The 27,388-nt window shown below is 36.5% G+C and overlaps 1 protein-coding gene across 3 annotated transcripts in view; it reads left to right on the top strand.

The window, feature by feature from the left end:
- Nucleotides 1-25,585, top strand: part of LOC126758531 (tyrosine-protein phosphatase 10D-like) — a 185,283-nt gene extending 159,698 nt beyond the window's left edge. The window contains exons 3-14 of one of the 3 annotated variants that reach the window (XM_050472831.1): nt 3,055-3,301; nt 10,326-10,604; nt 11,012-11,059; nt 14,184-14,856; nt 14,919-15,343; nt 15,421-15,852; nt 15,915-17,002; nt 17,159-17,465; nt 17,749-18,431; nt 18,497-18,755; nt 18,823-18,951; nt 20,688-21,012. In XM_050472831.1, the coding sequence (XP_050328788.1) occupies nt 3,055-3,301; nt 10,326-10,604; nt 11,012-11,059; nt 14,184-14,856; nt 14,919-15,343; nt 15,421-15,852; nt 15,915-17,002; nt 17,159-17,465; nt 17,749-18,431; nt 18,497-18,755; nt 18,823-18,951; nt 20,688-20,914 (4,797 nt within the window). In that variant the 3' untranslated portion in view covers nt 20,915-21,012. Of the gene's footprint in view, nt 1-3,054; nt 3,302-10,325; nt 10,605-11,011; nt 11,060-14,183; nt 14,857-14,918; nt 15,344-15,420; nt 15,853-15,914; nt 17,003-17,158; nt 17,466-17,748; nt 18,432-18,496; nt 18,756-18,822; nt 18,952-20,687; nt 21,013-24,591 lie in introns of those variants that run through there. The other 2 variants (XM_050472829.1, XM_050472828.1) reach the window with 2 other exon arrangements.
- The last annotated feature ends 1,803 nt before the right edge of the window (nt 25,586-27,388 follow it).

Raw genomic sequence — 27,388 nt, 5'->3', positions numbered from 1 at the left:
AGCTTAAAACATATATGTATGTATTATATATAGCACTGCAATTTCAGTTAATATTAGAAGTACTAAAAGTAGAACTCTCTGCCAGGCTGCTATCTGGCATCGAGTGACTAAGAGCAACCCATTAAGAGCATGCAACTTTGCAACAAATATGCAATTCTGCGACGAAACAAAAGCGATTCGTGTAAGTGAAAAGGAGTTACTCTTCCCCGCACAACAGTTACGCCTCTACCAACTGCAATAAGCAATTTTCTGCTCAGCATAATTTTGTGAAGCCTCTTTGTGAGACAAATTAACTATTTTTTTAGTTTTTCATTTTTAAATAAAACTGAAAGCCATTATTTTTATCAGTTTCCTCGCTTTGCTGGCATTGTTTGCGAATTTTAATGTCTGCAGTAGCTCTGCTGGCAGTCACACTCTTATCTCGTCTCCACTTCATGCCAAAAACGGAGAAGTTCTAAAATATTGAAAAAGTTGTTGCTGCTTTTCGCTATCGCTTTTATACACTTCCGTAGCGTTCTGCCTCTTCAGAATGCAAATGAATTCGGTGGACATTTTTTATTCAGTTCTTGTTTATTTTTTAAAGAAAAGTTAGTTTAAAATGCGACTCGATTGCAAGAAATTCACGAAGTTGCTTTTTGAAGTATTATTCTGGAGTCTTAGATTTGGATCTTGCGATATGTTTGCTGTGAAGTTGGGTAGCAGATCGACATAATATATCTCGGCATATCTCAAACTGACTTGTTGAAAATTATATTAGGTTGTCAAAAAAGTCTTGCGGTATTTTCGCTAGTTAGCGCTGGAAGCGCGTAGATCTAGTTTTATTCATCGCATCGGGTCATGCTATACCTTTTTGGAAAGCTCATTTCACGCGCTAACACGTGTTTGATTGATTGTCGCTTCTTTTAAGTCGTTCGTGAGTTATAGAGTCGCAAACATGGAGCAAAATAAAGAGAAAATACGGCATATTTTACAGTACTACTACGATAAAGGCAAAAATGGATCTCAAGCCGCCAATAAAATTTGTGCAGTTTATGGACCCGATACAGTTTCCATTTCCACCGCACAACAATGGTTTCAACGCTTTCGTTCTGGTGTAGAGGTGGTCGAAGATGCGCCACGCTCCGGAAGGCCTGTCGTCGAAAATTGCGATAAAATCGCTGAATTAGTCGAAAGAGACCGGCATAGTAGCAGCCGTAGCATCGGTCAAGAGCTGGGCATGAGTCATCAAAAATTCAAATAAAAAATACCAGCAAGACTTTTTTGACAAACCATTATTAAATGTATTTTGCAAAAAAATTACGGCTTAATTGAGTCAAAAGTATACTCTTTATAAGCTAGAAATGTTACTTGACTACATTAAGAAAGTGTCTGGAAAGCCTTTATATAATTGAGCACTATTTTCCATTCATATCCTTAGTTCTTCTTCTTCTTTACTGGCGTAACTCACGACTTTCGGTCCTAGACCAAATATCCTCTGGGAACATCTGTTTGAAGGCGAGGCAAAGTGAGAAGGCGAAGCATCCCCTCCACAGGGTTGTGCGCTGAAGTCGGGATCCGCCACGTAAAAAACACTACCAATGAAACTAATATTCTTAATTACCCAATTTATATCCGAATATATAACAGATAAAGACGTTTTATGTATATTTAATAGCCTTTTCGATTAGAAGTTAATTGATCAATTAACCAGCCTTACTCAATTAAAGCGCTAATTTAAAACGATTTATTATACTATACCAAAAAAAAATCTTATTTTACTATATTAATTCTTCATCGAATTGAAATCAAGTTAGAACTGGAATGTAATTCCGCGGGTTGTTGTCCACGCTCTAAATTTAGCTGTGTTTACTTCTGCCGGTTGTTGTCCAGGCTGTAAATTTGGTTGCGTGCATTGATAAAATGGCAATCGGTTGATGAATTTAAATATTATAAAAAACAAAATGAAGAGCGCAAGCAAGTGTAACAGCTGATCGTTATATAAGCCAATTGCTAATTGAGTATTCGGCTCTAAAACTTGGTGTCTCAATTGTAATCTTAATGTATTACGTAAATTTGGCTGGACGAAAAGGCTGTGAGACAGTCCTTAATAAAGTCAATTATTATGTTTCTCTGTACATAATTTTAAACAATTAGTTAATTGACTAAATTAAAGAACGATTTGACACACCTATTATGTGCGTTTGTTTCCCTAATTAAGTCAATTAGCAATGCTTCTCTGTATGTAATTTTAAACAATTAGTTAATTGACTAAATTAAAGAACGATTTGGCACCTATTATGTGCGTTTGTACCTCTAATAAAGTCATTTAGTAATATTTCTCTGTATTAAATTTTAAAGAATTAGTTAATTGACTAAATTAAGGAACGCTTTGACACACCAATTATGTTCGTTTGTATCCCTAATTAAGTCAATTAGCAATGCTTCTCTGTATGTAATTTTAAACAATTAGTTAATTGACTAAATTAAAGAACGATTTAGCACCTATTATGTGCGTTTGTACCTCTAATAAAGTCATTTAGTAATATTTCTCTGTATTAAATTTTAAAGAATTAGTTAATTGACTAAATTAAGGAACGCTTTGACACACCAATTATGTTCGTTTGTATCCCTAATTAAGTCAATTAGCAATGTTTTTATGTACGTAATTTTAAACGATTAGTTAATTGACTAAATTAAAGAACGATTTGACACACCTATTAAGTGTGTTTGTGTTTTTTTTTTAACAATGTATAATAATAGAGAATAAATTTCTGTAAACTGGCAAAAAATATTTATTGAAATAAATAATAAGAAGTCATTAAAAATAAAAATAATGACAGTTGCTAATTGAGTGAGCTTTTTAGGTGAACACCATCCTCGACTAAGCAATTAATTACGTAATTGTCTTACCGAAAATTTCGTTGTAAACATATTATAAAATCATTAATACGAGTATAAAATATCGCTATACCAGTATTAACTTCGAATTTTTCCTGTCGATTTCACTATACCCTTAGACCATTTTGACAACTTATATGAAGCCATACTAATTCGCTAAATTTCCTTTTTTTACAGAGTGTACTTTGTGCCGACTTAGCCATAAGCATACCTAATAATCAAGGGCTGGACAATGTCTATTATCGCATCGACTACAGTCCGCCATACGGTGATCCAGCGCCAAACACAACAATACCGTCGCGTGAGATTGGCGAGGAGATTCAATTCTCGCACGCTCTGCCCGGCACCAAGTACAATTTCTGGTTGTACTATACAAATTACACGCATCCAGATGTGCTGTCGTGGACGGTGACAATTACCACAGGTGAGCGAGCATACATTACATTTAATAGGGTAGTTCGTAACTTGTTCAAAATATTTTTCTGCATAATTAAATAAAGTATAGATTTTTATACATGGTGCCTCTAAGTTTGAACTTCATTATTTCAGCTGCCTGCTAAGAAATAAAGTAAGAACAAATGGTAAAAACAATATCATTATAAAATTTTATTCATTGTTCTAAAAAATTTTGTTGAAGCATCAGAGGAGTTTAAATTTGCCATAGAGAGAGTATAGAGAGAGTTTTTCGGTTACTTTTTTGTCACAATATAGATTTGATATACTGCTTGGTTTCTCCATAATAACCTGAAAAATGCATTCACTTGGTTTTTCATCTTTATAGTTTTATGAGGATAACCCTAAAGTATCTTTGAAACACATTCACTTTAGCGCATGACATTTTTAATTACTTTCGAGGAAGAGATAAATATCGCAACACGAAAGGCTTTATCGTGTGGAACTTATTTATGCATTTTAAAGCTACCAAGCGAGGCAGCAGCTTTTAGAACTAAATTTAGTGCTACAAATTGTGGATAAATAATTTTAATTTCATTATTTTCTGTCTTTTCGAAAGAAAATCTCAATTGAGTTGAAAATAGTTGCACGACATTATGGTAAGTAACTAAGTCTTTTTTCATGGAGGGCATTTTTTACGTGGCAGGTCCCAAACCCAATGCACAACCTTGGGGAGGGATGTTTCGCCTTCAAACGGATGCTCTTTAGCTAGTCAGAGGATACTTGGTGTAAGACCGGAAGTCGTGAGCTGCTTGAGCCGTATGTAGAAGAATCGTTTCTGACCACTCCCAAGTGAATGGCGCTCAGAGAACTTTCGTCACTTGCGTGAACTTCTACACATGACTCCATCCTCTATGTATGCCGAATTGGTGCCAAATTGCGAAAAGAAGAAACGCTGTTGTTAACTCGGTTATAGTATGTACGCCAGTAAAGAAGAAGAAGAAGAAGAAGAAGAACTATGTCTCTGCTAGCAATTTTAAAAGCATGCTGGTAATATTGAATGAAAAACTCTGAAAAAGTACTATAATTTAGGCGAGTGCAAGAAGTAAGAGCATCGTTATAATCTGCCATTTTCAATATTGACCTCTTCCCAACTTTCTCAGCACCTTATAGAGCACAAACAGTACTTTACTGTCAACATGACAGGTGTCACAGACATGTCAAAGCACTTACCCGTATTTATTTTCAGCCTAATGATCATAATAGCGGAAACAGCCGACACCCAGAGCGTGCTTTTCGCACACCCACACACACATACACCACTCAACTCTCTGCTGCATTAAGTTGAACACATTAAATCGGGGAAATGAGTCGTCGCTCTTCAGAAGTTTCGAAAGTGTAGCGCTTTGCTGCAAATTTAACGCATTTTAACTTCTCCTTGTACGTCATTGCGTATGGAGGTACGCTAGTGGCCCCATAAAGTGTGTGTTTTGCGCTCTTTAAAGTGCTCATTACGCTTCTAAATGCCTGTCTCTGTGAGTAGAATTATGAAAATTGCCTTTTAACTGCGTTTCAGTAATTTAACAAAGTACTGAAATTACAACCGCGTTCCCTTGTGGCGGCGAAGCTTTTCTCTTCGCACTTGGCTGCTTACATCATGGCGCTGTTGTAGCATTATGTAATTGCTGAAATTAAGTAAAAATCGCGCAAGCATTACGAAATGTTAGACATTTTTTTTTATACATGGAAAATTAAGTAACTGAGTTTATGAAGGAGAAAGTAAAGTGCTACCATTTGTGTGGACACTCTCATATTCCTTTTTGAAGGAAGCTTCACTTACTTCTTTTTCAACTTTTTCTGTACTTAAAAAGATTCACTTATGCTCTTCATATTTGTCTAAAATAGAACTTGCTACATCTTAAGCTCCTCAGTTTGATAAACGCCTTCCCACAAAAGTGCTAAGTGAAATTTAAAGATTCCAACATAAGTAAGAACTCATCCAAAACTAAAAACTATCAAAAGAAGTTTTTCGAACTTTAAGTTTATGGCCCGGCTTGATATACGGTTAGTAACTCAAATTTTTATTACCACTAATTTCTTCTTTATTTTGACCAACCAAAGTGTTAATTGAGTGCAATGACCATGGCGTAGCTTTGTGTTGGCAAAACTTTCTCGGCATTGCTTCCGCCAAAAGTTCACAAATCCGTAGACTAGTCTTATTTTCGGTAAGCAGTAACTTGCAAATTTGCAAAGCACGCATTTTGGGCGGCTTTTGGGCAAATACTTTTGCTTAAGTCATGAATTTTGCAAGTGGCTGCTGGCTGCAAAGAAACCAACGCACACATGGCTAAGTACAGTAGATTCACAGAAATTATAACCACTACGTTCTTATGGCGATTTAATTTTGGTTTTCTAGAATTTCCAAATTCTAGTGTGACAGTCAGAAAATGTCGATTTTTGGATTTGAAAAAATTTTATATTTCTTTTAAATTTTAAGTGTATATTTATATACTATATAGAGATTTTAAGAATAGTCAGTGAAATTTTTGAAGAAAAGAATTGAATATTTTTCGAGTTACACGCGATCTCCGACGGCGCTAAAAAAGGTCCTCCACTGCTGCAGTAATTTCACACTCTGTAGATGTAGATGATCGGAAGAAAAAATCAAAAATTGACAAAATCGAAGATTAAAAAATATTTTTCCAAAATTTTGATAAATGCCAAAAGCGGAAAAAGAAAAATTTATTACTCATGGGTTCACTTGTCTCCAAGTAATCATTCAAGCAGATTCGAAAAATGCTGTTTCAAGAAAAACGCTCTTTACGATTTGAAAAATTTAAATAATGTAAAAAATGTATAAAATTTAATAAATTTAAAAATTTAAATATTAAAAAAAACTTAAATAATTAAAAAAATTAAGTAATTTTAAAAATTTAAAAAATTTAAATCCTTTAAAAACAATGTAGTTAATCGAACAAAATTTAAATAATTTGAAATAATTAAAAATTAAAATAATTAAAAAAATAAATAATTTGAAAAAATTTAAATAATTAAAAAAATTAAAATAATTAAAAAAAAATAAATAATTTGAAAAAAAATTAAATAATTAAAAAAAAAATTAAATAATTAAAAAAATAATTTTATATCGTTTTCCATAAAATTGAAAAAAAAATTGCTGGTAGCATGTAAGGCCACAATATTTTCCTAACATCAATTTTAACAGTCATATATGGATATGTTCTTCAAAGGTTTATATGAAAAATATTCACGTTCTAGTTATGTTTCAGTAAAAATAATATTTTCTTTTCAAAAACATCCCGTAATACTAATTATTTACGACCTAACTCGAAGTATTTCGTTTTTTCTAATTATATTTCCGTTTTACTAATTATTTTCGACCTAACTCGAAGTAAAATTTTTCTTATTTAAAAAATTTTTAATTTTGCACAAGTTCCATTTGATAAACGCCTACTGCATTTGGTTGCACAGGTCGTATGAGTTATGTTGGCGAAAAGTTTCTGCTTAACTTGATAATTTTCGCTTGTGTTTTTGTGTCTGGGTAACAAAGGCGCAGCCCTCACGAGCAAGTAGAGCCACTTAGGAAACGCAGCTTCAAATGCTAATTTCACATCGCGTCCGGCTTGACGCAGCAAATTTTCACGACAAGAATCTATTTACTCTTAGCTCTTAAAGTTGAGACCACTGGCTCCGAATTTCGGTAGTTAATTTTAATAATTTCAACTCGTTGTTTAATCAAAAGAGCGGAAAAAATATGGAGTTGTTTGCTGTTGCTATCGATATAATAGTGCCCTATTGAAAAACCCTGTATATACACTCATCTGTACTTTAACAATCGAGATTCACTCTTTTACCAAGCTATGTATGTATTGGAAATTTGCTAATTTCGTAATATAGTTAAATTATAATTAAATAAAAAAAAATCCTCTAATTGAATTTATTTGAATTGTTCTTCAAGTTTCTATTACATTCCCTGATCAATTACATAAAGACATGTATTTACATTTATACATATGTACATACCTCTCAACAACTCTAAATTTATGTTATTTTAGTGAGAAGTTTATCTACGAATCTAACACTTAAGGGCACCGTCAAAACACCACACCCTCCATAAAAACGCTCGCAACCACCAAGAACTGACCATTTAGCTCTGCAAACTTCCCTCTAAAACACTCACTAACATATACTTGATGTTCCAATCTCTTTTTAGTTTTGAAGAAATAGCCATACCAAATGTACTTATATATGCACATATCTACCTAAGAACTCCCCATTGACCGTCGCAACAACTTCGTTGAGTAAATTACCCACGGGCATAATTTATTTGTATATACATATTGCCACATATGTATGTATATATGTATGTATAAAAAGCAATATATGTATGTATGTATATATGTATATCTCTATTACTGCCTTACCGTCCAACCCTCTGTTAGAAACACATATTTTTTCTTTTTATTGGCCTATGAAGCCAACTTCGATAGTAGTATCATCGAAGTTGTAATTATTCAAGTTGGAAATTAGAGCAAATATATTTACAGACATCACTCTTTTATGATTACAAAAAATCCTTATGCATATGCATGTATATACATATATGTATATGTGACTAGTTCTCACTTATATCCTGCAGTTAGAATTTCAGTCATAAAATGCAGGTTTTTGAACTGATTTCTCGCCAATTTTGACCTCCAATATTTGCTTTTGCTCATTTTGCTTAATGTATGACTTGACTACATATATATTTTTTGCTCGATACCTGTCGGAAGCCATTGGTTTGTCCTGAGATAAGTAAACTATTTCGCTTTTATGTGTCAAACAGTCACTAAATGCCCTTAAAACTTTTCAATTAATAAATGGCAATTGGGAAAACTTTCATAACTCGAGGGTGGCTTGTTCATTACAAATATTTTCTGTAACAAATGCAAAATCTAATATGTACATATGTATGTAAGAATGTAAGAATGAAAGTACATGTGTGTGTGTGTTGAACTAGGCAAATGTGGAGCACTAGGTTTGTGACTGGAGGGTGTGTTGGATCAACTTTAGCACGTTGATATCGTATTGGTTTGTAAGAGTGTCATATTTTAATGACCGCTGGAAATGGTGGAATGTTTGATGATAAATATAAGTATCCTAGACTTGATTAATTGAGTGCTATATCAAATATTATTAAGGTATTTGTGTTTCAACTTAATATTTGGGTTTTTGTAACCACAAAAATGTTAGTGAACTCGAGCTAAATCGGCAATGAGACCAAGAAAAGGAGATCCATGAGAAATCAAACACAACATTTCATTCCCCAGTAGAGAAGAAAGAAGAAAGAAAGGTTCTGTTACCGACAGTGCCAACGGCGAAATCTATGTTAGCTTAAATTAAAACTCACCGATCCAAACGAGGTTATATCTCCGAAAGTACAGCCCTGGCCGGATAAAATCCGGGTCAATTCCCGTAATGTAAAACCGGCTGTTGTGGGAATCGACGAAAGTGAAATCTTTGTATTCAGCGTTGGATCAACGTGTGAAACGGAACAAGAGCGGGCTTCTTCTGTAGTAATCCAGACGTAGAAGTTAGCTTCAAGCTAAATGACTAGAATTCAGTCTTCCAAGCCGAAATTGTTGGCAAAACAGAAGGCGGCAAATAGGCTTCTGCTCTAACTAGTAAGTCCATAAACCTTTTAGTGGACAGCCAAGTGGCAATTAAGGCTCTTCGTAGCTCCAACACAAAGTCTCACTGCGTTAGGTTATACCGGCAGGCAATAACTATTATCTAAGGACCCTGTCATATAGGGATAGAAGAAAACGAAAAGACAGACGAGTTGGCCCGCTGGGAACACAATTCCTCTGAGCTGCCCTGGACCATTCAGCTCCTTCAAGAGTTGTTTGAAGCAATGGACCTTAAAGGAACACCTCTTGTCTTGAAACGCTAACAACACAGGGCATACCACAAAGCTAGTGTTGATGGTGGACAAACCAAAAAAACGTAGTAGTGTTGTAGAGGTAATCACAGGACAAATACCCTTAAGATTCTTCTTCTTCTTTATATAGCCTTGTCCTTATCCACCTGGTATTTCCAACGGAGCGGAGGTCTTCCAATGCTTCCCGGTACTGCGTCGAATACTCTCAGAGCTGGAGTGTTTACATACATTCGGACAACACCTGCGTAGCTGCTGTCTCTTAATTCGCTGAACTATGTCAATATCGGAGTATATCCCGTTCAGCTCATTGTTCCAACCACGCGGTATTCGCCGTTGCCAATGCACAAAGGCGATAAATCTTTCTCTCTTGAAAAATCGTAGCGCCGACTCATCAGATCATGAGTGACTTGTAGAGTTTGGCCTTTATTCGTCGAAACAGATCTTTAGACCCTTATGATTCCACGTTCACGAAATTGGCTGAGTAGATTGGGCTAAAACATTATTTTTCCGAATTACCAGCCTTCAGCTGGATGAGACGGGATATCTTCCCCGGCTCGCATTGCGCTCTAACGTAAGAGACAAAAAATTAGGTATTTTACCAAACCCACTTAGTTGCTGGATAAGGTTTAATTGGGGTACCCCCCGGCATCCTTGCGCCTCTCTTTTCAAACAACAACAAAAATTGTTTATTATGACTTTCACTCTATTTGTGTAAAGTTTGGTTCCAAGAAGACCACTAAAAAGTTCTTAGAACGATAACTCTTTAGAACAACTTCTAATGAGCTCGTTGTAATTCTATAATTAACATCAAATTATTTTTTCTTGGCGCTTAAAAATAAGTAGGAAAGATTAGGAGCTATGGTAGTCGGAAAATATAATATTTCGTCATGAAGTTTTCTTACAATTTCTCCTATAAATATTTCACCCTGATATGAATTTGGACCATCTTATTACCATACCGCTATTCATAACTTAAGTTCCTGTAGGGAGCCGCTTTACACCAATTTGGTTAGGACACACCAAAATTACATGTTAAAAAGATCTATTATTCCACTGTTAAAATATATAATTAGTTTAAATAAATATTTAAGACATCTTCTTCACTTTCTTACAGCGCCCGATCCGCCCTCGAACCTCTCCGTGCAAGTGCGCAGCGGCAAGAATGCCATCATCTCATGGTCGCCGCCCACCCAAGGCAACTACACATCCTTCCGCATCAAAGTGCTCGGCCTCTCCGGTGCTTCCAGCTCATACAATCGCACATTCGTCGTGAATAACACATTCCAGCACAGCGTCAAGGAGTTGACGCCGGGCGCCACTTATCAGGTGCAGGCCTACACCGTCTACGACAACAAGGAATCGGTGGCGTATACCAGCCGCAATTTCACAACAAGTAAGTCTCGAAGCAAAGGTGAACTGAGACCTAATAAATGCTACTACTAAATGGAATTTGGGGCGAGGGAAGGGTGTTTTGCTTGTGGAAGTTAATAAAAAGTTAAAGTTTAATAGAAAAAAACGCTTTGTTGCGCTTTTGCAATTAAAGCTTTGGCACAGTTAAAAGAAAGTGGAAGGTTTTGGTGTTGGTTGCGGGGTTTTCGTTAAAGGTTCTTACTAAAACTGTTATCCCTATCCTTTTATTAATATTTAATTGGCATAAAACACGATTGTGACTAAATTATCAACAATATCTACATATAAATACATACATACATATATACATAATAATAATAATTAATCAATGTGTTAACCTTTATGAAATCTATAATCTCTGCTAATACCTATTCATTACGCTGCTAAAAGGTAGAAGGACGCGACATAAAGAGTTGCTGGATATAAAGATTCTGCGAGGTAACAACAAACTTACGAAACATGCACCAATTTATCTATATGTATACGTAGTATGTGCATATATATACTTACATATGTACTGAAATGAATGTCTTATTAATCAAACTATATGGTACTTAAATGCTTTCAATAAGATTTCTGTAGTTTGAACTTGGGGCTTATGCACTGTTATGCCACACTCTATATATGTATATACATATGTTTAACTAAAGTTGAAATATATGTAAGCTGCAAAATACTGTAAAACTGCACTTTTTTATTTGAAGATCGCCGTACAAGAATTTTATGTTGGAATGTTAAGCTTTATTTTTATAAAATAACCATTTGGGAAGCACTGTCTGCCTGTAAGCTGTGCAGTGAAATATAAATTTGCCGTGGGTTGCCATTGCGCTTATTTCAGTTGAGTTGTAATTTCGAAACTGATTTCGTCAAAATTTAAGTTAAAAGAAAGATTCGTTCAAAAGAAGCGAACCTGAACATCATGAAAAACACTATCCGTTCGCTTATAAAATATTTAGCATTTATATTGGGTAGTCGAAAAAGTCTTTTCGTATTTTGTTAATAGATGTTGCAGTCGTATATTTCCAATGCCAGCAATTACATTTTGTCATACCATATAGTGTTGGAAAGGTGGGATTTCAAGCTTCATTTAACCAAAAATTTGAATTCGGGGAAACTGAAAAAAAGTTACAGCTGTTCAAAAATGAGTGAAAATAATGAAGAAATTCGCTATACATATTTTGAAAATTTTCTATAAAAAAGGGAAGAATGCCACGCAAGCCACCAATGAAATTTGTGAAGTTTACGAAGACGACGCTATATCAGTTCGTGTAGCACAACAATGTGTCGCTCGCTTCAGTTTGGGAAATTTCGATGTGAAAGATGCATCTCACTCTGGTCGACCTATCGTTGAAAAAGTCGGTGAAATTGTGGAAAAGATTGACCAGGACCGTCACATAAGCAGCCATAAGTTTTGAACCATTTAAAAAAGGCTGGCTACAAAAAAAATCGCGTTGATTGGGTACCATATGAATTGTCTGTGAAAAATTTAATGGACCTAATTAACATCTGCGATCCTTTGCTGAAACGAAATGAAATCAAATCACTTCTGAAGCGAATGGTAACAGGCGACGAAAAGTGGATCAAACACTACAATAATGTGCGAAAAGGATCATGTGTGTGTCCAAGTGTGGTGAAGCTCAACAAATGGTCGCAAAGCCAGGATTGACGCCTAGAAAGGTTATGCTGAGTGTTTGGTGGAATTGGAAGGGAAGCATCCACTGTGAGCTGCTCCAGCCTGGTCGGACGATTGATTCTACATTTTACTGTTAACAACTGATGGGATTGAAGCAAGCAATCGAAAAAAAAACGGCCAGAACTGATCAACAGAAAGGTATTCGTCTTCCATCAGGACAACGGTAGGCCACACACGTCTTTGATGACTCGGCAAAAACTGAGAGAACTTTTCTGAAAAGGTTTGATGCATCCACCATATAGCCCTGACCTTGCACCATCGGATAACTATTTGTTTCGGTCAATGCAGAACTTCCTTAATGGAGTAAAGTTGGCTTCAAGAGAAGCCTATGAAAGATCTTTCATTTTGGTTCATTAAAGTTCATTATAAATATTATAAAAAAAGAATAAGTTGAAGTTTGATTAGAAATACGAAACGACTTTTTCAACTACCCTATATAAGTGAATGCTCGTTTCTTTTTGATATATTAGAAATGCCCCATACCATCTTAATCCGAACTGACAAAAAGAAAATTCGCGTTTTTTGATACAAATCTCTATAATCGTCTTCAATTAGGCTCATTTTATGCCAATGCAAGCATGGTTCGTCGAACTTTTATCGAATCGTTCTATAACCAATATAGAGATTCTCTGCTACGTCTGTGATGCCAACACAATTATTTTCAAACACTGTCATGTACAGAGGTGGATGTAGGAGACGCAGGAAGCAATTTTTAGTTGATTCACGACCTTCACCGAAAGCTTTGAGCCAAGCACATACTATACTTGAGTTCCTGATAGATTGTACTCCCCCAAAATATTTATGAAAATATTTCCAACGATTCCTTAGCCGTGATTCCATAACAAGCACGAATCACAAGCAAACTCTTTGTTAATTTTTTGCGGTTTAAATAGTCCAATCCGAGTCAGATTTGATCAGATGGTATAATATATTGTATTTAAGATCGAAGCTAGCTTGTACTTTCAGTCCAGACGCGCGACTTGCACTCCTCTAGATCGGGAGTGTCTTCTATTATGACTGGCGATCCTGCTATTTTTTACTGACATTATTCTGCGGTTTTTTCTAAATCTACGCTCTACGCTCTTCGACAGTCTCTTTATTGATAATTTTATAGTTGACACTGGCCGTTAGGATATGAACAATATAGGATCAAAAATAGCATTTTTATAATAATGAGAACCTGGTATTTGTAATATGAAGCAAAAGGCTCATAAATAAGATTTTGGTTGACAATTCGAGTCTAGTAAAAGCTAATGGATTAAAACTACACAAAGTTCGACAAGACGCTTCAAGAGCATTACAAACTACTCGTACACGTGAGAAAATTATTCAATTTAACATCCACGGATCTCTCTGACAATATCTTCCTAGAAATGGCGAAAGAAATTATCGAAACCGTTTCCATTACAAACCGCATATCTTATAAGAATAATGACCAAATAGAAATTATTTCCAAACATTACTTTCATAATCATTTTTATATTTTTTACTTAAAATTGTCATGCTAAAATGTCATAACTTAAGTTTTATCATTATATTAAGCATAATTGTATATTTTTACTAACAACCAGCAGAATATTTAATATGCATAAATATATATTTACATAGACTTCACTTATCAAGCATGCCACAAATACTCAAGCCTAAAATGCATACCATAAATAGTTGGAATGTGTCTGCAAGCCGCTCTGCTTTGCTTGCTATTGTAACCGCACTTACTTGTAATCACTTTAGACCTCATATATAATCTTCATATGGATTCGATATCATTTCTCACTTACTCATATTCTTATTTCCCTCATTGGCTACTCCATCCAACACACTCGTAATACGCCACACTCGTTAAACAATCAACAAAATCGCGCACAGAGCCCAATACACCCGGCAAATTTATTGTCTGGTTCCGTAACGAGACCACACTGCTCGTGCTGTGGCAACCACCGTATCCCGCCGGCATTTACACCCATTACAAAGTATCCATTGAACCACCGGATGCGCTGGAGAGCGTGCTGTATGTGGAGAAGGAAGGCGAACCACCGGGTCCGGCGCAAGCGGCCTTCAAAGGACTTGTGCCCGGTCGTGCTTATAATATATCGGTACAAACAATGTCTGAAGATGAAATCTCCCCACCGACCACTGCACAATATCGCACTGTACCGTTACGACCGCTGAATGTGACATTCGATAAGGATTACATAACGTCGAACTCGTTTCGCGTGCTATGGGAAGCGCCAAAAGGCATATCGGAGTTCGACAAATATCAAGTTTCATTGGCCGCTTCACGTCGACAATCAACTGTCTCACGAAATAATGATCCGATTGCTTACTTTGATTTTCGCGATATCACCGAACCGGGCAAGACATTCAATGTTATCGTGAAAACCGTTTCGGGTAAGGTGACTTCATGGCCCGCGGCTGGTGATGTCACGTTGCGGCCGCTGCCAGTACATAATTTACGTTCGTTCAGTGACGACAAGACAAATACGATGCGTATCACATGGGAACCGGATCCAGCGAGCACACAGGATGAATACCGTATAGCGTAAGCTATTTGCAACTTGTAAAATTTGTTCAGCACTAATTACAAAAATTCTTGACACACAGTTATCATGAACTGGAGACGTTCAACGGCGACACGAGCTCATTTACCGAAGAGCGCACAAGCACTATACTGGAGAATCTGCTACCCGGACGTAATTATTCGCTTTCCGTGCAGGCAGTCTCAAAGAAAATGGAGTCGAATGAGACCACAATTTTCGTGGTGACACGTCCATCCTCTCCCATCATTGAGGATCTAAAGAGCATACGCACAGGTCTAAATATAAGCTGGAAGAGTGATGTGAACTCCAAGCAGGAGAAATATGAAGTACTGTATTCGCGCAATGGCACCTCTGAGGTGCGTACCATAGACACAAAGGACTCGCGTTTGGTTATCACCAATTTGCATGCGGGCGCCGGTTATGAGGTGAAGGTCTTTGCCGTTAGTCACGATCGCAGAAGTGAACCGCACGCGTATTTCCAAGCAGTGTGTAAGTATAAGCCAAATCTCACCTAACTTATGTTAAAATATTAATGAAAATGCAATTTATTTCTGCAAAACGTACAGTTCCCAATCCCCCACGCAACATGTCCATCGAAACCGTACGCAGCAACTCTGTGTTAGTGCATTGGGCGCCACCAGAGAATAGTGATTTCACGGAGTACTCGATGCGGTATCGCACCGAGACTAAGGACCAATGGATTAACTTGCCCAGTGTGCGCGCAACTGAGGCGGACATTACCGATATGACTAAAGGTGAAAAGTACACTATACAAGTGAATACTGTCAGCTTCGGTGTGGAGAGTCCCAATCCACAAGAGGTCGTGTATACCGTACCACCGAATGAGGTGTCGAATATCATACCCTTGGTGGACTCGCGCAACATTACATTGGAATGGCCGAAGCCTGAGGGACGCGTCGAATCTTATATACTAAAGTGGTGGCCTACGGAAAATCCGAGCAAAGCCCAAACCAAAACAGTATCTGAGAATAAATCGGGTAAGCACAAGGTTTAAACTTTATTATTTTTACATATTTTAAACTCTTAATATTTGCAACAGATGAGTCTTCCACCGTACGTGTTTTGATTGGCGATCTGATGCCTGGTGTGCAGTACAAATTCGATATACAAACCACTTCCTACGGCATCTTCTCACGCACCACACACCTCTCCACACGCACCATGCCGCTCATACAGTCAGAGGTGGTTGTTGTAAATGACAGACAAGAGGATGAACGCGACACCATAACTCTCTCATACACACCAACACCACAGTCGTCTTCGAAATTCGACATCTACCGTTTCTCACTCGGTGATCCCGATATTAAGGACAAAGAAAAGTTGGCTAACGATACGGATCGCAAAGTCACATTCACCGGGTTAATACCGGGCCGTCTATATAACATCACCGTGTGGACGGTAAGTGGCGGCGTTTCCAGTCTACCCATCCAACGTCAAGATCGTCTCTTCCCCGAACCGATAACACAATTACATGCCACCAACATAACAGACACTGAAATCTCACTGAAGTGGGACATACCGAAGGGCGAATATAATGACTTTGATGTACAATACCTGACCGCTGACAATATACTCGCACAAAATATTACCACACGCAATGAAATCACCATCGCCGATCTACGGCCACATCGCAACTACACATTCACCGTTGTCGTGCGTTCGGGCACTGAATCTTCGGTGTTGCGCAGCAGCTCACCACTATCGGCAAGCTTCAGCACGAACGAAGCTGTGCCAGGACGTGTTGAACGTTTCCACCCGATCGATGTACAGCCCAGTGAAATCGTTTTCGAGTGGTTGCTGCCAACGAGTGAGGCCAACGGTGTTATACGCCAGTTCTCCATCACGTACATGAATGTGAACAATGCCACCGAGATGCGTATACAACAATTCGAGTCTTCCGATGTCACTGGCACCATACGCAACCTGAAGCCGGGTGAAACATATATTTTCAAAATACAAGCGAAAACATCGGTTGGCTACGGACCGGAACGCGAGTATAAGCAAACGATGCCAATTTTAGCACCGCCACGCCCAGCCACACAAGTGGTGCCCACCGAAGTGTATCGCAGCTCGCAAACAATACAGATACGTTTCCGTAAAAACTATTTCTCCGACCAAAATGGACCGGTAAGTATAATTAATATAGATATTAGACAGTTTTAGAGTTTACGAAGAAAGTCATTTAGTTAAAGAAGCCACAATAATAACTATAAACTTTATTATTCTTAGATGATGTAGATATCACAGTATTATTAACACCATTTCTCGTTGTTTTCTTTCAAGGTCCGCTGGTATACCATCATCGTCGCTGAGGATGACTCTAAAAATGCTTCAGGTCTGGAGATGCCAAGTTGGCATGACGTGCAATCCTATAGTGTATGGCTTCCATATCAGGCAATCGATCCGTATTATCCCTTCGAAAATCGTTCGGTAGAGGACTTCACTATCGGCACAGAAAATTGTGATAACCGAAAGATAGGTTACTGCAATGGACCGTTAAAATCGGGCACTACATATCGAGTGAAAGTCCGAGCCTTCACTGCACCTGACAAATTCACAGACACAGCCTACAGCTTCCCCATACAAACAGGTGAGTGAGGAGAAATTGAATAATCAAAATTTTAAGATATTTTATATTATTACGTATACATAAGTATAACAAGATATGTTAATTATAAAATTATAAATTCAAATTTGCTTAAAACTGTTCGCTTTACTCTATATTATGTCTTACACAAAAATCTTTCTAAAGATCTACTAATTTCGCCTGGTAAGTATACGAGTGATATACCCGCAAATAATACCGTTATTTATTACTCACTTAAAATAATTTAAAACCCACTAACTACAACTTCATTTTCCACACATAACAGATCAAGACAACACCTCGTTGATCGTCGCCATCACCGTGCCACTAACCATAATCTTCGTGCTGCTCATCACTTTATTCGTTTTTAAGCGTCGTCGCAACAGTTGCCGCAAGGCTACGAAAGACTCGCGTGCCAACGATAACATGTCACTGCCCGATAGTGTAATCGAGCAGAATCGTCCGATATTAATCAAGAATTTCGCCGAACACTATCGTCTCATGTCGGCCGATTCGGATTTCCGTTTCAGTGAGGAATTCGAAGAGCTGAAGCATGTAGGTCGTGATCAGTCGTGCACATTTGCTGACCTACCTTGCAATCGTCCGAAAAATCGTTTCACCAACATTTTGCCCTACGATCATTCGCGCTTCAAACTGCAGCCTGTCGATGATGATGAGGGCTCCGATTATATTAATGCCAACTATGTGCCAGGTCATAATTCACCGCGTGAATTCATTGTGACACAAGGTCCGCTGCATTCGACACGCGATGATTTCTGGCGTATGTGTTGGGAGAGTAATTCACGTGCCATTGTGATGTTGACGCGCTGCTTCGAGAAGGGGCGTGAGAAATGTGATCAGTACTGGCCAAATGATACGGTGCCCGTCTTCTATGGCGACATCAAAGTGCAAATCTTGAATGACAGTCACTATGCGGACTGGGTAATGACGGAGTTCATGCTGTGCAGGGTATATTTTTGTAATTAAATATAGGCAACGCATTTTGCATTACATATTTTTTTTATCGCAAACAGGGCAGCGAACAGCGCATTATGCGCCACTTCCATTTCACCACTTGGCCGGACTTCGGTGTGCCAAATCCACCGCAGACGTTGGTGCGCTTCGTGCGCGCTTTCCGCGATCGTATTGGCTCTGAGCAACGTCCAATCGTCGTGCATTGCAGCGCTGGCGTGGGCCGCTCCGGCACATTTATAACGCTCGATCGCATTCTGCAGCAGATAAAGACTTCGGATTTTGTCGATATTTTCGGCATTGTCTATGCCATGCGTAAAGGTATTTGTATTTTGAGTTATAGATTCGATTGTAAGCTTGTTGCTAAGCCTGTTTTCTGGTTTTTTAGAGCGCGTTTGGATGGTGCAAACCGAGCAGCAGTACATCTGCATTCATCAGTGTTTGCTGGCTGTGCTTGAGGGTAAAGAAAATATTGTAGGTCCTGCGAGAGAAATTCACGATAATGAGGGTTACGAAGGTGAGTTCGTTCTTCGGTTTTTATTGGCTTTTTCTGTACTTTAAACTAACCAGCTTTAAAATGTTAATATTTAAATATTTATTTTTTCGGTTTTGGAGTTGTTTTTGGCGAAAAATGTTAAAGTGTTTAGTTCAAATGAGTTAAAGGGTATTAGAATGATTTTTGCTTTAGAACTATGCTCCGACTAATTGGAGCTTTCAAAGCTTTACTTACATAGTTATTATAGGATTTATAGTATCTCATAAAAATCAGTGTTTCTGAAGCTTCATTTTTCCATTTAAAACTACGAATGTTTCTACAGGGTATGCCCGGAAAGTAATAGGACTGAGTCGAGTTAAAAAAATTTTTGAACCAATCGTTACAATTCTTTAAAAACTTTCAAAATAAGCTCCTTCTGCGTCGTTGCAGCGCTGCCAGAGCGATTTCCAAACATTGAAGGCGTCACGGAAGGCATTCTCCGGAATAGCCTTGTTGTCTCAAAATATTTGCTTTTCATCAGCCTTTTCAGGCAAGGAAACAAAAAAGTCGGCGGGGCCACATCTGGGCTGCAGTGCGACTGCGGAAGCGTTGGGATACCGGCCTTGGTGAGGTAGCTGTTCACAAGAAAGGCGGTATGAGCCGGGGCGTTGTCGTGGTGCAACTTCCAATCGGCTGCGATGTCTTGTCGGAACCGATTGAACCTTCGTTTGAGTCTCATGGGGACTTCCACGTAAAACTTGACGTTGACGGTTTGTTCAGGAGGATCAAATTCATGGTGGATGGATGGATATCAAAAAAAGACATCGTTTTCTTGCTAAAAGAACGTCTGCTTGATCATATCTCTGTCGAAGATTTACCGAATTTAATCGCGTACCTCTGCTCTAACGACAGCTGCTTTTTCGGCTTCAACACTTCGAGCGAAAATATTTGTCCTGACTATCCAGGTGCTTGGAGGCAACTGACCAGACGCTCGTTCGTTAGCTAGGAACGCCCTCTACCGGTTCCAGTCGGTGCGCGCACTCTTCGAAGTACTTGTGTAGTCGCGGCGGAAGAAAATCAGTCTTATTACTTTCCGGACAAACCCTGTACTCTGAATTCAGAAGAGCTTTGTGGGAAAAATTCCTTCCGATTTTAGAAGTTTTTTTTTTAGTTTTTAAGACATCAAACTGAAATTGTGAACATGTCCCTTTTTTTACCCAAAAATTTGCTCATTTGTCGGAATCATCGATAGCGAACCACTATAGCATATACATAGCTATCATACAAAGTGATCGATCAATATCAAGATTTTACCTTTTTACAACCCTTTATGCTATAAAAAATGCACCTTTGTAGTGTATTAAAGCTTCAGTGAAGCCGAAGTTAACATTTTTTTTTATTTTTTTCCAAATTTAACTAAATTACCAAAAATTTAGACTCCGTCACACTATATCATAGAAAAGATCACTTTCACATTTTTCGCCAATTTTTTCACTAACAAATTATGTAAACACTTATTTTTGACGTCAAACTTTTGTTCCAAGAAGCTAAGAAGGTGTTGGGTTATTCGCTGTAACTAACAAAAAAAATACGAAAATTTCTTCTCTTTCACAACTGCGAAACGTGGAACCCAAACCAAACGTTAAACACCCCTTCCAACCATGAATTTGCATACATTTACCTAAAAACTCACACACTCACACACATGTGCTACATGAACACACACAAATGCTTTCATTTAACTGCACACTTCATTGGTCACAACGATGACACTGCAGAGCAACAACAACAGCTGGATGAGAACGGCGAGGTGATTGCAACTATTGAGGGACATGAATTGCAGCCAGAAGAAGCGGAGGAAATCGATAATGAGAACGCGGCCATCATACATGACGATCAACAGCCATTAACCGGTTTCGGCGGCGCGGCACATAGCGCCTCGATGACATCGTCCTTCAATGGTGGCGCTCATATGTACACCGATAGCAACGCAGTGGACAGATGACATTCGATAAGCCAAAACGATAACAACAACTCTGTGGTTATCGTTTTGGTGGATAATAAACCCAGCTCGATGATCTGTAAAGAGGGTGCCATCGATGTGATCAGCATCGGCGGCAATGTGGTGCACAACAGCAATACGCTCGGTGCAAGCGTTGCGGGAAATCACCATAATACAAACGGTGGCAACAACTCAATGAACGGGCACCATACGCTGCAACACAGACGCAAGTCACAGCTGATCACATTCAGCGCGTCCTCCTGTGATATTAAGAACAGTCTCAGCCATGAGATTATACTGGTCAATAGCAATGGCGGCAACAGTGCGAACAATGGTGGCAGCATTGGCGTTGGTGGTGTTGGTCACGGACCACGTGGCAGCATAGTCGGCAGTATTAGTAATGGCAGCGCTGTTGTCATCGGCAATGGCAGCTCGGGTAGTGGCAGCGCCGGTGGCGGTAATGCACGCCTGAGCTTTGCCGAGGAGGATATAATGATTGTGACCAATGGCAGTGTTGGGGGCGGCGGCGGTGGTGGCTCAGCTTCAGTTTCCGGCGGCTCGGGTAGCGGTGGCTCCGGTTCGGGTAATGATGGTGACCTCGACGATGATGTCTTCCGACGTCGTTCGCTCGATGTCGACGAGGATGATGAAGATGAAGATGTGGAGGAGGAGGACGATGGCCTCTTCGACGATGTCTATGGCACGCACATTGATGTGGCACATAATGCCAACGACGACAGTGGTGGCGGCAGCTATGAGGATTCACATGCCATGCACAGCTCGTTGGCGGGCAGTAACCGCAATAGTTTGGAGAAAGACGATGATGACATCGAGGCGGATGTAATCAGCACAGATGTCAGCTGCTATGATCAGTTGTTGGGCACAAGTTGTAATACGCGCAATGACGAGGACGAAATAGCAACACTGGTTGGTGAAGGCGAAAGCTATACGAAACTCTGTAAAACCGGTGTTAAGGGCACAACTACATTGAATGGTGTTGGTAGTGGTGGTGTTGGTGAGAACGGTGGCATCATATACGCCAATCCGTTTTTGGGTTTGTAGCATATTTGATTAAATCAGTTGTCTTTGTGCTTGTTTACTAAAGTTTGTTTGTTGTTGTATATGTAGATGCTTTATTTTTTAAGTATGAAAAACAGAACTAAAATCCCTGACGACTTAAGTTAAAGTACAAATAAGTAGGTAATAAAAAGATCTACAACTTTTGAGCGAAATTATTTTTTACGTAACCTCAAAATTTATGTGAAAAATACAAATAACAATTTTTTTTTATTTTTATCTTTTACAAAAATGTTTTTCCTTCCCGAAATTTGGGGTTAACTGACCTTGTTATGCACCAAATGTACCGTAACTTTTTATTTTCACTTAGTATCGGAAAAGGACTCTAATTAACAACGAAATATCAGAGTTTATTAAAAAGTTAGTAGGTTTTATTTCGTTTCTGTTAAAATTTTGCAACAAGTTAAAAAACGAGTTGAGAAAGATATATGTATGTACAAGTTTTTCGCAAATGCAAAAAGTGCTGATAAAACGATGGGCTGTGAAGCCATGATGTTCTGACTTTCTTCGATCGATACGGTTGTTTTAGCCCCTAAAATTTATTAAATATGATCATCTTTGTAAATCGATGTAGTTGATCCATTGCCACGCCCACAAAACAGTTATTTTCCTTCCTTCCAAATTGACTTTGGGAAAAAGTTCACTTAGCTAAATTAAAGTTGTTAAGTTATGTGACTAAAGTTAAAACAATTTGGAATATTCCAGTAATCATTAGGTGCATTTAAGGACTCCACATAGTAAGACAGGCTAAAAATCCGATTTTTGTGAATTAAAAACAAAACAACAACTGCATCGATTGTTTTGAAATTTTCAAAGTATATAGTACATGTTTCAAGAATACACAGTGAAATTTTTTACGGCGCTAAAAGAAGGCCCTCCACTGCTACAGTGGCCTTCTTCGTGGATGAAATCTAAAAATTCTCTTTAACCTGGAAGACTTTGGCCTTCAATCAAAAAAATACTGTCAAAACGGCGGCGTTTAAATAAATTAGTTCTATCTCAAATATTAGATGTTTTGGCCTCTCAAAATTCGATTTTCGAAAAATAAATAGATTTTTTCATAATTTCACACACAATACAAAATACAGTTCCTCAAATAAATGATCGAATGTTTGCGGTGTGCTAACTTATTCAAGGATAAAGGACAAAAGAAAACCAAAATCAAATCAAAAGATTTTTTATTAACTAAAGAGGACATTTTCAAATTTCATTCAAAAAATGAAACAAAACAAATATACAGCCTTTCGATGATTAATTTGAGTTTTAACTCAATATTTCATATAGCCACCGCTTGCTTGCAGAACAGCTCTTATTCTGGTAGGCATGCTGCTTATTAGTTTTTTGGCAGGCTTCTATGGTGCGCTGTCACTTGTTGCCAAAGTTCGTCAAGATTTCGGGGAACTGAATCACTACTTGCCAAGGGCCTTTTGAGTTTTGCCCAAAGATGTTCTATTTAGTTGAGGTCCGGTGACTGCGAGGGCCAATCGATAACTTTAATTTGTTTATCATGGAACCAAATTTTGATAAATCTTGCTTTATGCTTGGGGTCATTATCCTGTTGACAAGTTGAATTTTCAACAGTGAGACCCCATTAACTCAAGTTTACTAAGAGGTTTTGATCCAAAATATGAATATAATCGGATGCAGTCATTCGTCCTAGAATCCTGTGACATTTTCCGCCTCCATTCCAATTCATACAATCCCATAGCATCAACGAACCGCCAGCAAATTTAAGTGTTGGCCTTATGTGCCTCAACGATAGTGGTTCACCTTCCCTCGCTACACTCACTGCTCGTATCGGATCCAAAGCGATTTATTTTGGTCTCGTCAGACCAGATCACTTTCTTCCAATCTTCGATTATGAAGTTTGTATGCTTTTTTGCGAAGATTAGCTTCAATTTTTTTTTTTTGGCGCTTTGTTAAAAGAGGATTCTTAACCTTGGAACGACCCTTCAAGCCATTTTTACGTGCTAATGATGGATGTAAAGCAATAAACTCTCATTGTAATAAATTTCTTTTATTTCTACCAACAAAATATCACATCCAACATTCGCTTCTATACTCAAACAGTTGTTCGAATGGGAACCCGTAATGAACTCAGCGAAGTAAGTGTGTTCAATGGCACGTTAGTTACAAAGAATGGAAATATTAGCGGTACTATTAAGTGTACTCTTAGTACAGTACAACATTTTACTTAACATCAGCAAAGAAATATTTAAAAAGTTGCGCACACTCGATCAATAAATTGAGGAACTGTATTTATAACAATATAGGTTAGGTTTAATGTTAAAAAGTTACTGGTTTCTTTAAAAAAATATGTGTAGCCTAATGTAAAGTATTTATTTTAAAATGGTTTTTGGTAAATTTGTTTTTATAACTTTGCTATTATTATTTAAAAAAATAAATGTATATGTGTAGAAGTAGTTTCATTGTGAATACCCTTAATTGGCGAATTTTAAATATAAAAAATTATTATTTTTTTAGTTCCCAACTAACATTTATTAAAACAAATGTCCGTATGTAATAACCCAAAACATATATTTTTAAAAAATATTTTCATAAATTAATAATATTTTTAAATATTTTCACTTTCTCCCATACAGATGACGAAGGCATCGCGGAATCGGGAATGTAAAAAATACTAACTAAAGTCAAATTAAATACTTTAAACTACTTTTAGAGCTGAACAAATGAAAATATGACGCTTTACGACCTAAATTGATCGATAAGAGTATGCAATATTGAGCATATAACATTTATTTTAGCAAACTAACGGTCCCGCACCGTTAGAGACTCGAATGTGGCAGAGCAACTCAAAGTGAATGGATATCAATATTGAAGAATAAATTAGAAGCATACTAATTTACATAAGAGATAAACATACACACATATAAATATATATATACAATATATAGGGAATAGACGGACAACAGTTGAAGTACTCGTACTGCTAAGAATTACAAAAACAACAAAACAATGATGGAACATTGTAGCAGTAAACGTAAAAGAAGAATCTCGCCAACAAAGGAACAAATATTTAAAAAATATTTATACTTTAAAAAACAACAACAACAACTTAATTAAATAATTAATTAGTGAATCTGCGAAGTAAAGCAATGTGTAAAGTTTTTTTACATCAAATGTATAATATAATAAATACTAAACAATAATGCTATACTTATACATACATATATTATGCATAATTAAGTGTGCAATTAAAACTAACAAAAAACATTGCATTTGGCTAAGTGAATGAGCGATAGCAAACGATAGCAGCAACAAACGAATTTTTGATTTTTTTTTTGTTTTTTTAATGCAATAATTTTAAAACCACAAACACTGTTTAGCAACAATTTGTTTATAATTTGAAGCTTTTCGTAAATTAATTTAAATTTTTTTTAATTAATATGAATTTTTTTTAATTAATTTTAATTTTTTTAAATTAATTTTAATTTTTTTAATTAGTTTTAATTTTTTTAATTAATTTTAATTTGTTTTCATAGAGCACTAATGTAAAGTGGTAATTTACGTTTTATTCATTTTATTTTTTTTTTTGTTTTCGCATGCCTAAAAATGTTTGTACAAGCGCAATGTTGAGCTATTAACTAATGTGGCAAATTTATAAATATGTATATGTAAATGCTTGTAATGGTATATGTAAATCTTCTTATTGTATGAAAGTTAGGCAATATGTATTTTATATAAAACTTGTTTTTTAATGTATTGTATGTATATTTAAAAGTTTTGTAAATGTATTTGTAAAAAATGAAGTAAACAAAACTAAATATTTTCAAAAAGAGCCAAGAACAAGTAACAATAGATTTATATTTTATGTTGACATTAATTTAAATTTATCAAACTTTAATTTTTTTAACAATGTGTGTGTTAAATATGAAAAAATTATATTTTTCCATTGTAAACAAACCGAATAAAAATACGGACCACAAAATTTATAATTTGTTTTTTATTTTTTATTTGCGTACAAACATGAAAGTTTAAGGTAATTTTTTTTATTTAAATTACAATATTCTTACAAAAAACCTTTATTTTTTATTACTAATTTACTAAAAATATATTTTTTATGTTGAAATTTTAGTAAATATTTTATTATATACATATTTTTATCATATTATTATTTTTTTATTATATATTTTTATATTATTAATATTTTTAATGATTTTTTTATAATAAAATTTTACTAAAAATATATTTTTTATGTTGAAATTTTTAGTAAATATTTTTTTATTATATATTTTTATATTATTATTATTTTTAATGATTTTTTTATAATAAAATTTGATAACCTTAAATTAACTGTATGTATAAATCGTCACCTAATATGCAAAATAACATAACATCACTTTTTATAAGTTTACAGACGAAAGAAACACGATATAATAGAAACCATTCATATTGAAATAAAATATGAGTTTCGGTTATAAGATGGTTATATATTGGTTATATCTGACAGCGGTAGCTGAAAATTTTATGCTACATACATACATATGTACATATATGTATGTAATATGATGTAGTGAATCGTTCGCAATATAAAAGTCAATTTCGATTTTTTAAGATACGTTGTTTTGCATTTTAGGTGACAATATGAAGCCTCATATCAAGGAGTTATATCCACTTGTAAATTTCAAAAAATCGATTTTTTTGCATATACATACATATATACTACTGTGATCAAATTGAAAGGTGAATTTTTCCCATTTCATCTCCATCAAAGTAATCTGCTTGAAAAATCCTCCGTCGTGATGGCCATGAGTGCTTTCTTCGATTCAGCTCTTATATCCTCAATTGAGTCAAAACGGTGTCCTCGGAGTGGTCATGTGAATTTGCTGAATAGCCCGAACGACATACACGAAGGTCGAATGCGGTGGTTGCGGCACGATATTGGTTGAAAATGTGACGAAATGATCACGAATAACCAATGCAGTATGAGATGGTGCATTATCACACTTCTTTGTTCAATAAATTCAGGCATAGGAAAAATCGAAGTATTACAAAACGACGCGTATCTCAAATACTAATGAATATTTTGACTTGATTTAGCATAGATGTCATTAACAGTACTGCCAATTTATAGAAAAAATAATTTGCCGACTCGAAAAACACACGAAGTATAAATTAAAAATTCACCTTTCAATTTGATCACAATTCTCTTCCGAAACTTTAAGCGCGTTTTTATAGAATCGAAGATTTATCAATACAGTACAAGTACAGTTCGAAGTAATTTTTATATAGTAATTTCAATTTTTTAAAACACTTTGAGGTAAAATTTAGCAAGAAAAAACCTATTTTTAAGCAGAAATGTCTTATTCCCGCCAGACTGCTTCTTTTTTGTATCTTTCTAGGAGAACGGCTACGATAACAACGAATAACATGTCTCTT

The sequence above is a fragment of the Bactrocera neohumeralis genome, chromosome 5, assembly GCF_024586455.1.
Source record: "Bactrocera neohumeralis isolate Rockhampton chromosome 5, APGP_CSIRO_Bneo_wtdbg2-racon-allhic-juicebox.fasta_v2, whole genome shotgun sequence".
In the NCBI taxonomy this organism is placed as follows: domain Eukaryota; kingdom Metazoa; phylum Arthropoda; class Insecta; order Diptera; family Tephritidae; genus Bactrocera; species Bactrocera neohumeralis.
The sequence above is the reverse complement of the archived record's forward strand: the minus strand, read 5'-3'. Positions and strand labels throughout refer to the sequence as shown.